Source organism: Meriones unguiculatus, chromosome 17 (assembly GCF_030254825.1).
Source record: "Meriones unguiculatus strain TT.TT164.6M chromosome 17, Bangor_MerUng_6.1, whole genome shotgun sequence".
Taxonomy (NCBI): domain Eukaryota; kingdom Metazoa; phylum Chordata; class Mammalia; order Rodentia; family Muridae; genus Meriones; species Meriones unguiculatus.
Window position 1 is genome coordinate 63,206,543 of NC_083364.1, and position 12,071 is coordinate 63,218,613.

The 12,071-nt window shown below is 37.1% G+C and overlaps 1 protein-coding gene across 1 annotated transcript; it reads right to left on the minus strand.

The window, feature by feature from the left end:
* Positions 1–1,959: 1,959 nt before the first annotated feature.
* On the minus strand, positions 1,960–2,633 carry LOC132648583 (eukaryotic translation initiation factor 1). Its single transcript, XM_060370607.1, has one exon. It carries the CDS (start codon positions 2,487–2,489, stop codon positions 2,148–2,150), a length of 342 nt encoding a protein of 113 aa, XP_060226590.1. The 5' UTR covers positions 2,490–2,633; the 3' UTR covers positions 1,960–2,147.
* Positions 2,634–12,071: the final 9,438 nt, after the last annotated feature.

Below are 12,071 nucleotides of genomic sequence, written 5' to 3' on the forward strand. Positions count from 1 at the left end.
AAATAATAAGAACTGGAGAGGACAGGAACCCCACAAGGAGAGCAACAGAACCAGAAAATTTGAACACAGGGGTCTTCCAAGATAATTGATTTTAAAACCAAAAGTTAAAGAACATCCATATCTGATTAAATTGGAGAAACTGCTGACCTCTAACCTCTCCTTCCACATATAACTATTCTTATTTTTTAATATTACACCAGGCAGTGTATCACAGTTATATCAGATTGAGAAGAAAAGTATCAGGTGGTTCAATAACCCCAGTCTTCTTCCTGTACATACTTTCTGGGATGCAACTAATTCAGAGAATACAGAAATTTTCATTCAGCTTATGTGTGAGATCAATATATTTTATTATTAATTCAGTGGGTTTTATGAGAAAAATAACTGGAAAGGTGAATGGTATTGTGTAGGAATTCCAGACATGCCCAGGATCCATCCTGAATGCACAGCTATGTATTAATACAAGCAGCTATGCTAAGATTCTGTAAGATCGATATATATGTGTGTGTGTATCTATCTATCTATCTATCTATCTATCTATCTATCTATCTATCTATCTATCTATCTATCTATATCAGCCCTGAACCTTCCTCTCCTCCCCGTCCCACTTACACAGCTCTGTCCCATTCTCCCATTCTCTTATCCTTAGAGAAAGGGCAGCATCCCATGAGTACCACCAACCCAGTGTATCAAGTCACAGCAGGACTCTCCCACTGAGGTCTAATAACACAGCCCAGCTAGGTGAAAAGGATCCAAAGGCAAGTTACAGAGTCAGATAAAGACCCTATTTTCATTGTTAGGGGAATCCACATGAAGAACATGCTGCTCATATGCTACATATGAGTAGGGGGCCAAGGTCCAGCACATGTATGCTTTTTGATTGCTGTTTCAGTCTCTGTGTGCTGTGATCTCAGGTAATTTGACTCTGCATATCTTCTAGTGTTATCCTCGTTCCCTTTGGCTCCCTGACTTTCTCTCACTCTTCCACATGATCCTCAGAACACTGCCAATTTTTGGCAGCAGGTCTCTGCATCTGTTTCCACTAGCTGCTGGATGAAGCCTCTCAGAAAGTTCCCACTACAAAAATTAGCTAGTTTTGATGGCAGAAGTCTGTAAAATTTTCTGAGAAGTGACAGAGACATGAGGATCATGAGTTCGAGCCTGCTCACATACCTGGTGCATTGGTCCACTTCCCGCCCCCTGCCCAGGGCGGAGGATGGCACATGCTTTTAATTGCAGCACACAAGAGGCAGAGGCAGAAAGATCTCTGGGAGTTTCTGGGACCAGGCTGGTCTACAAGCACGCTCCAGGGCAGCCAGTACTACCCTGTCCTGAAAATAAATATTTTGAATAAGGTACTTCCTAAATATTAAGGTACTTTGCTAAAAAGCAAATATTTTGAATATGATATTTCCCTATTATATGAAATAGAAAAATATCTCTATCTCTATCTGCTCAAGAACATTAGTCACATAGATTAAAGCCTTATGGAAAAATTCACAATTATCAGAGTGGTTAAAATTAAAAACACAGGAATTTTTAAGTGTTGTCAAGAATATGAAACAAACTTAAATATCAATGGTTTTGACTGAATGGTCTGATAAATAACACAGAACCTTTATAAATTAAAAAAAAAACCATGACATCACAGTCACAGGAAAATCCTGAGCAGTAAAAGTAAATGAAGTAAATAAACATTAAAAACATGGATGAATATAAAAAATATTCATTTCTAAAGAACAAGAATAGAATGAATATTGTGAGACTGTTTATATTAAATTGTATAGAATCTAAGGACCAGTGATAGATTTTTGATCTATGTTTCCTAGAAGCAAAGCTGAAAGCTAGTAAAGGCACACTGTACAGTAATGTCACAATTTATTTTAGTTGTGTGAAAATGCCCAATATCATTATTAGGAAAGTCATGCATTTAACTGTTTAACTCATCAGATTATACTCTTTTTTTTTTTTTTTTATGGCTCTTTTCAGTTTATTGCATGAAGGAGTTACACTAGTCCAAGTTAAAAGCGGACCCCAAATGGTTACATTATACAAGCTGTGAGGTTTTTAAACTTGTGACAAGGGACAGAAGGGAAATTCTACTCATTGCAAGGAAATCCTCACTTAAGCTTCAGAGCCACAAGCACTTAAAACCCATGAACCTTCAGCTGATCGTCCTTAGCCAGGCCAATCTCTATCAGGAACTGGCATATGTTCTTTCGCTGGTCACCCTGTAGCTGAATTACTTCTCCATATTCTGGATGCTCAATTACAGTACCATTGCAGGCAAATTTCTTCTTAAAGGCCTTCACTAGTTTCTTTTTATCGTAATCATCAGCGATCCCTTGGACAGTAGTAAGGGTCTTCCTGCCGTTTCTCTGTTGAATTCTTATATGGATATAATCCTCAGTGCCAGCAGGAAGCAGGTCATCACCCTTACTTGCATCAGCAAAGGGGTCGAAAGAGTGGAGGTTCTGGATAGCGGACATACGATACGATTCCTTTTCCTTGGTGGAAACGGCCTGCGGAAGGCGGCTGCGGGAGAAGGCGGGCGGGGGGGACGGAGCGTCGGGAAGCGAGGGGGCTCGAGGGGGAGGCAGCTGAGTCCTCGGCGGCGGCTCAGTGACTGGGCCAGATTATACTCTTTTTTTTTTTTTCAATGCAGTTTATTCAGGAACATTGAACAATCCTCGGACCCCGGGGAAAGCCAGCCCACAGCTTAAATAGCCTCTGGGTAGCCAACCCAGGCATGCCACGGGGGCAATGCAGATAGGTCCACATACATGGAAGCAAGCCAGATCCTCGGCCTTAGCCAAATGTGGAGTTGTTCGTGACAGAGAGCACTCACCATCTGGAAGGTGGAAGGCGGAAACCAGCTCCATCTTTAAGGCATAGCATTCCGCAGCTCTCTACAGTTCCCCCTTTTTGTTTTAGACGCATCAGGCAAGAGTAGAGGTCTGATCTCTGATATTAGAAGTAAATTGGAACTTTGTACTGATGTTCATTTAGGTGTCATCCACCCAAAGAGCATCAGACCAGTCCGATACCTTTTTCTCAGAGGCGGGGGATACAAATTGGAAAGGAAGAAGTCAAATTATCACTATTTGCAGATGATATGATAGTATACGTGAGTGACCCCAAAAACTCTACCAGGGAACTCCTACAGCTGATAAACACCTTCAGCAAAGTGGCAGGATACAAAATTAACTCAAAAAAATCAGTAGCCCTCCTGTATACAAAAGACAAAAGGGCTGAGAAAGAAATTAAGGAAACAACACCCTTCACAATAGCCACAGATTATACTCTTAAACAATTAAGTTTATTCTAATTCAATAATTTATAATTGCTGTTTATTTGAAACACACAATTTGAAATATACTCTAATTATATAGAGTATATTTTATACTCTAAAATATACTCTATTTTTTTAGAGTACATACATGGAAAAAATGTATGTCCTTGTTGATTCCTTTGCCACTCACATGCTTATGTGATGTTGGTATGATTCTACCCCTGTGCCAAAAATTGAATCTTCTTTTCACTGTAGATGAGATTATGCTTAATTTGTCTTTCTCTATTTGTCCTGTAAGTCCTCATATGATGCTTTCCAATTCTGCTCGTTACCACAAATTATCAAATTGAATCTGTGTGTGTGTCTGTGTGTAAGTTCATGTGTTTGATGGGTGTGTGTGTATTCAGATTCAGTGTGAGTGTTTTATGTGAGGGTGAGTACTTCTGTAGAGGTCGGATATTTATGGTGCTGTCACATTTCTTCTAAATTGTTGATATTGGTCTTTGTTTTATTTTACAGCCACCTTTTCTAGGCTTAGCTTGTCCTTGAAACTCTAGAGATCTTTGGTGCCTCACATAGACGTAAGTTTCTTTGACATGAAGCCCATAATCTAATCATGTAAATGAAAAAGCAAAGAGAGATTGGTCATTTAGTTGTGCACCTCTGGGCTATGAAAGATCATTCTATTTATAATCCCTCTGTCTTAGTTAGGGTTGTAGTATTGTGATAAAACACCATGACCAAAAGCAAGTTGAGGAAAAGGGGTTTATGTCACCTTTTATCTCTCAGTCTTTCACAAAGGAAAGAAAGTCAAGAAAGGAACTGAGAGCAGGAATAAACCAGAAAGAAACAGAGAAGAGACAAATTGCTTACTGGCTTGTTCCTTTTGACTTCTTCAGCCTGATTTCTTGTTTATCTCAGGACCACCTGCCTAGGGAGTCTAGAATCTCTCATGGAATGAGACATCAACCATTAATGAATAAAATCTTCAATATACTTGCCTACTTCCAAAGCTTACGAAGGCATTTCTCATTGAGATTCTCTAATTCAAAATGGCTCTAGCTTGTGTCAACCAGTATATCCCATATTACATAAGATTTTCAGAATTGTTGTCTACTGCTGTTCAAGCAATCTGTTTCTATTGTACCACAAAGAACCATCATTCTTTATTCGTTGGTATATTAATACTTGACAGAAATCCTCACTCGCCTTGTGTGAAACTAGCTCTCTTTGTACTTATCTCCAGAGATCACAGATAAGATAGATCTAAAGATGCCCTACAATGATTTCTGCTTTTTATAGCACCCAGACACAACTTCCATCTTCTTTTATTTTTGCTGAGAGATTTTAAAATTACTTACCTATAAATGTTCATATGCTAATCTTTGCTGGCATAATTCAACCAAAGGAAAATAATTATTCTTTATTGCTGTTCATCACTATACCAATTAAAATCAAGGAATTAAATATGAGAACAATTAGATCTAAAATAGAAAGTAATTATTTTGACAGAAGGCCCTCTACAATGTTAAGGTTTGCTTTTGTTCTCTTGTATCTTCTTTTCCATTTGTCATAGTCATCTTTTCTTTCACTTTGTAAAGGGACACTCCTATACACTGTATATAGAGAAAAAAGGAGGAAGAGAATGCATCATGTAGAAGTAGTTTAAGACCAACTCTTTATCAGTGAATCTAAGCTTACAATAAAGAACTCATGTGTTAGGTTACAGGAGCTTAAGTAGAAAAAATTCCTGCTAGCTATAAATTGAATTTCTGAATACTATATCTTGATAGAGAACTATAACTTAGGATATATTTGAAATATTTGCTGTGATTTTAGTACATTTATTGGCAGGTTTTATTAGATATTTGTCAATTACTTTTTATGTGGGTGAAATAAAAAGTCCTTAATGATTACTAAGGAAATACAAGATGACTTAAATATTCAGTTACATTTTTTTTAAGAATGTAGACATTCACATTACTTATTGCTTTACATTTGAGGACATAATCTATCATGTTTCCCTAGCCACACTGCAGGTTCTAATATTCCTGAAATTATAGAACAATAGCATTGACATAAGAAAGAAGAAGACAAATCCATGGTATACTGGATTTCATATTGACTACCTCTCACTCCCTATCACCCCTTCTCTTCCTTTGCCCTACTATAAGGCAGATTATACATATAGATTATGTATAGAGAACATATAACAAAGTAAGAAATATTTGTGGTTCATATAACATATTATCTTGTAAAATAAAATTTTACTACATTAAAATCTTCTAATGATTTCTGTATCCATTCCTTCATTGATGAATATCTGTGTTGTTTCCAGGTCCTGGCTATTACGAATAAAGCTGCTACTAACATGGTTGAGCAAATGTCCTTGTTGTGTACTTGAGCCTCTTTTGGATATATGCCTAGGAGTGGTATGGCTGTATCTTGAGGAAGCGCTATTCCTAATTGTCTGAAAAAGCTCCAGAATGATTTCCAAAGTGGTTGTACAAGTTTACATTCCCACCAGCAATGGAGGAGGGTTCCCCTTTCTCCACAACCTCTCCAGCATGTGTTTTCACTTGAGTTTTTGATCTTAGCCATTATGAAAGGTGTAAGGTGAAATCTTAAGGTTGTTTTAATTTGCATCTCCCTGATGGCTATGGACTTTGAAAATTTCTTTAAGTGTTTCTTTGCCATTCTATATTCCTCTACAGAGAATTCTCTGTTTAGCTCCATACCCCATTTTTTAAATTGGCTTACTTGACTTGTTGTTTTTTAACTTCTTTAGTTCTTGAACTCAGTGGCTGGCTCTTTGACACCCCCCCCCCCTGAGGGAGGAGCAGTCTTGCCAGGCCACAGAAGAGGACACTGCAGCAAGTCTTGAAGAGACTTGATAAACTAGGGTCAGATGGAAGGGAAGGTGGACCTCCCCTATCAGTTGACTTGGAGAGGGGCATGGGAAGAGATGAGTGAGGGAGAGTGGGATTGAGAGGGAATGAGGGAGGGAGCTACAGCTGAGATACATAGCAAATAAAATGTAATTAATGTAAAAAGTTAATAAAAGAAAATCTAATGAATCATATAAAAATTTAAACACTTGCTTTCTAGCTATATAAGTAAACATGAGTATGAAAGAGAATAGAATCCTGCAATAACTAAAAATAACTATAAAGTTAGCAACTCTGTCTTTTTAAATCAGCTACAACCACAGATGTACCTTGTCTAAGCTGGGAGTGCATTAATGCAAAGACTGAATGTCCTTGAGGTTTTTGTTGTGGCATCAAAATCTACAAGCACATGAAATAAATAATTATTTCTGTGAAATGATCCCTGAATGGCATAGAGTAATGTACAGTGATTAAATATCCTGGAGGTAAATGATTATGATGAAATGATGATAAAGATTAACACAGTTCATAGGTAGCCATTGTAAACATAATGACCAATAAATAATGAATAAAATGTTCAACAAATTTTTCATAGAATATTGTCTTTATCAGCTCATTGTCCAGTATTTTTTACATTACTTACATTATTTTGCTATCTCATCTCTTTCTCAACAAGATTCTATTTCTAATTAATTAATTAATTAATTACAATGTATTTACTTTATATCTCCTCTGCATCCCCTCCCTCACCTCCTCCCAGTCACACATATCCTATCTCTTCTCCCCCTATGCCCTTTTCTTAGCCCCCTGATAAAGGAGGTCCTCCTCTCCTTCTATCTGACCCTTGCCTCTCAGGTCTCATCAAGGCTGGCTGCATCATCTTTCTCTGTGTCCTGGCATGGCTACACCCTCCAGGGATAGGTAATCAAAGAGCCATCCACTGAGTTTATGTCAGAGACAGCCCCTGATGCCCTTACTAGGGAACCCTCTTGGACACTGAGCAGTGTATGGATTTCTTCTAGTTAAGTAGGTTGGTAAGAATGTTTGGGAATTTATATTTTATCATTGTTTTTCTCTACCTATACCTTTTACTACAGTAGTTTTACTTTAAAAACTAATCAGCTTTATTGTGGCATTTTCATATATGCATATAATTTGTCCTATGTTATTCATCTTTTACATCTTTTCTTGCTCCCCAGAAGTTTACTAGCTACATACCTCTTCTCAAGTAGTCTCCATCTACTTGTGCAGATTTACAAAAATTATATATTTTTTATTTTTTTTAAGAATACAGAATGCTTGGATAAAATGAATCATGACAGTATGCATCACCATTTCTGCCTCTCCAATTCGCTTCAAACATTAAATGTTTTTTTCTCTTCTAATAAAATGATAGATAAATAGATAGATAGATAGATAGATGATAATAAATGTATAGATAAATGATAGATGATACACTATAGATATATAGATGATTGATGATAGAGGATAAACAGACACATAGATAGGTGATAGAGATGGATAGATAATAGATGGGTGATTGATAGATGACAGACAGAAACATAAGTAGTTGAGATATAAAAATAGATGACAGATAAAAATATATCATATGTATAGATGATAGATAGATGGAGAAAGGTAGACATAGATAAAGATAGATGATATATAAAGAGGTGATAGACTTTTCTAAATGAGAAATAATTCTCTCCATTATTCATCTTTTCATTCTAACAAACTTACAGTATTGTCAAAGGCTTTATTAAATGATGCTGTCACTCAAATATGATCATTGCATTATACTTGTGGGTACATATGAACACTGAAATGTATTATGTTTTCCTCTCCCACAGCACCAATAAACTGTCAATAAGTTTTTTCCTCAACCATTATCAAAATAAAATTATCAGCAAATACTGGTGGAAATTTGGAAAAATAATGTATTTTTACATGCTTGTTGGGAGTGAAAACTAGAGTAGCCAGTTTGGAAATCGGTGTGTAGTTTTCTCGGTAAAAGAAAACACACATATATATGATGACATGAAAGTAGCAGGAGGACTTGTTAGAAAAATGTTTTGATGAAAAAAGGAGCAGACTAAGAAATGGGGTTAGAGTGAAAACACTGTAATTCATTACATACTGGTAGACTGTCAAAAAATAAAGAATGTCATCCAAAATTCTCACTGTATTTTGACCCAATAATACTTGAAGTTTGTAATATTAATACAGTTTTGACTTTTGTTAGTTGATGAAAACATATAAATTTGTACTTGATAGAGAACATATGCTATTACTAATATTTTTACCCAAAATTATATGCATTGTGAAGTGCATCTATTTTATATTTTGAAAATAGGATATTTATTTTTAGGTAAAATATATTGCCTTTTATACTGTATATTTTAATAGAATTGTCTCAGTCTAAAAGCAATTCAAGTCAGCCACATATTGAACTGTAATTGAAGATTTATGATTCCATTAAAAAGTAATGTTGTAGTTAATTCCTAATAATAAAACAGTTCATAAATTTCAGTGTTAGAGATGATGCAGAATACAAATGACAAGCTCTCCTATTTAGAAGTTTTTTATTTGAAAACAAACAGTAACACTTAGGTTTACAATATTTCAGTCTAATTTCAGTTTTTATTAAGTATTTACAATCACATGTCTCTGCATATATTTGCAGAATATGTTATGATTCATGCGTGTTTGAAAATGCACATTTGATGCTATAATTCCTTCTAATGAATTCAATTTAAAAATAATGAATGTCTCATTAAGAATATTATAAGTAATTCATTTTGTAATGTTTTTACTCTCTATAAAAATAAACCAAAGATGTAAATATTACCAATTAATAAGCCATAGCCAGGTTGAAGAAAACAAATAGGAAACTATATAAAGTTTTGAAAATCATAGAGTTTTGATCCATATAAGTGGTTTAATGAAAGGTTTAAATTCAGCCTCTTTATAATAATCAAGTTGCAAAAGAAACAGAAAAAAAAATGCTTCTTCCAGAAGACATAACTTAACAAAAGAAAATCTTAGTGCCAACCATGGTGAACATTCCTTTTTAAAAATCTATCTATCTATCTATCTATCTATCTATCTATCTATCTATCCATCCATCTATTCACTTTACATCCCTATTGTACTTCCTCATTTCTCTCCTCTTGTTCTCATCCTTCCCTCCTCTTCCCTTTATTGCCCTTCCCCTACTCTTCAGATAAAGGGAGCCTCCTCACTACCAACTCATATCAGCACATCAAATCACACCAGGACTTATCACATCATCTTTTCCTATGGCCTGACGAGGCAGCCCCACAAGGAAGAAGCGAGAGTAAAGCAAGCAACAAAGTCCATGTCAGAGTCAGCAGCCTCTCACCTTTCTATGGGGCCCGCATGTTGACTAAGCTAACCATCATCTACATATGTGTAAATGGCTTACATCGAGTCCATGCGGTCCTAGGTTGGTGCCTGTAAGTCCCCTGGGCTTACATTGTTTGGCTCTGTCGGTCTTCTTGTGGAGCTCTTTTTTCCTCTGGGTCCTTCTATTCTTCTCTCATTCTTCCACAAGAGTCACTGCTCTCAACCCAATGTTTGGTTGTGAATCAGGGTGCATCTTTTGCACCCTGCTTTTGGGTAGAGCTTCTCAGAGGATCAATATGCTCGTCTCCTGTCTGCGAGCAGAGCAGAGTATTGTTAATAGTGTCAGGGGTTGGCTCTCACCCATGGGGTGCGTTTCAGGGTAGGCCAGACATTGATTGGGCATTCCTTCAATCTCTGCTCTATCTTTATCCCTGCACATTTTGTAGACAGGGTAAATTTTGGGTCAAAGGTTTTGTAGGCAGGTTGATATTTCTTTCCTTCCACTAGGAGTTCAGTCTAGTTAGAACATGACCTCTTCAGGCTCTATGACCCCTTATACTAAGAATGTAAGCTACAGTCAACCCCTTATCCCTCCTAGAGCATAACCTCTCATAGGACTCCAGTTTCTCTTAGAGATGCCTGGCGGTAGTTTCTCTTCTCTCTGCACGCTCTCTGCCCTCCCTCCCCTTCACCCCAGTCTGATCCATCCTTGCTCTACATACTCACTTTCCAACCCTGTTGCCTCTTTTCAACCCCTTTTGCTGGCTACTCTCTTTCTAATTCTGAGATTTATTTAAATATCCACCCTTTGGTCCTCCTTGTTACTTATCTTCTTTGGTTCTATGAATTGTAGTATGGTTATCCTGTACTATATGGCTAATATCCACTTATTGCAAAAAAAAAAGGGGGGGGGAGAACTAAACAGAGGAATATGGAATGGCTTAGAAGCACTTTAAAGAAAGACTCTACCTACCAGTGCATCAAAGCAGATACTGAGACTCATAACCAAACCTTCGGCAGAGTGCAAGGAATAGTATGAACGAAGGGGGAGTTAATATGAACTGGAGAGGGCAGGAGCTCCACAAGGACCAAATATATCTGAGCACAGGGATCTTATATGAGACTGTTTATCCAAGAAAGGACCATGTATGGATATGACCTAAAACCTCTGCTCAGATGTATCCCATGGTAGCTCAGTAACCAAGTGGGTTACCCTAGTAAGGGGAACAGAGACTATTTCTGACAGGAACTCAATGGAGGGCTCTTTGACCTCCTCACCCCCCAAGGGAGGAGCAGCCCTGCTAAATCACAGAGGAGGACTTTGCAGCAAGTCCTGAAGATAACTGATAAACCAGGGTTACATGAAATAGGAGGAGGTCCTTCCTTATCAGTGGACTTGGAAAGGGGCAGGGAAAAGACGAGGGAGGGAGGGTGGGATTGGGAGGGAATGAGGGAGCAGGATACTGCTGGGATACAAAGTTAATAAAATGTAACTCAAAAAAACTAAAAAATATAATTAATGAAAAACAAATATTTTTAAAAAAGAAAAAACCAATACTCAAATCATTAGTCATCAGGGAAATGTAAATCAAAATGACTCTGAGAGTCCATCTCACACCCATCAGAATGGGTAGGATCAAAAACTCAAGTGACATCATATGCTTGTAAGGATATGGGACAAGGAAACAATGCACTCCTGCATTGCTGGTGGGAGTGTAAGCTTGTACAACCACTTTGAAAATCAATCTGGCACTTTTTTAGAAAACTGAGAATAGCTCTACTTCAAGACCCAGTTATACTACTTCTGGGCATATACCCAAAAGCTGTTCCACCATATCACAAGGACACCTCCTCAACTATGTTCATAGCAACTTTATTCATAATAGCATAAAATTGGAAACTACATAGATGTCTCTCAACTGAATAATGAATAAAGAAATTGTGGTACATTTACACAGTGTAATACCACTCAGACATTAAAAACAAGGAATTCATGAAAATTGCAGGCAAATGGATGGAACTAGAAAATACCATCTTGAGTGAGGTAAGCCAAATCCAGAAAGATCCACGTGGCATTTACTCACTGATAAGTGGATATTAGTCATAGGTAAACATTCTAAGAGTTGTCGGTTAGTAACAACATAGTCTATTGCTACTGGTCTTAGTTATCCAACATAACCAGATGTGAAAGTTTAGAGCTGTGAAATATAGTTGAATAGATTGTAAATGTTATTCTCTACTGGTTAGCTATAATACTTCCAAAAGGTGTTATTCATGAAGGCCACTGTGGGACAAAGTCATCAACGGTCTTAACTAGCAGTGGATCCCTAAATACTACAATACCAGCCAAGATGTCCCCACTGGCGCTGTATGATCATGACTGTTACGAGGTAACTAAGCACCTCTTGATTGGAATATAAATTTATTCCAAGGGAACAAATACATGTTTGACATTACCTCATCAAAAGCATGGGATGGAGAGGCCACAAGCCCAAAAGGAAATAAATGTACTATTGATGATATAT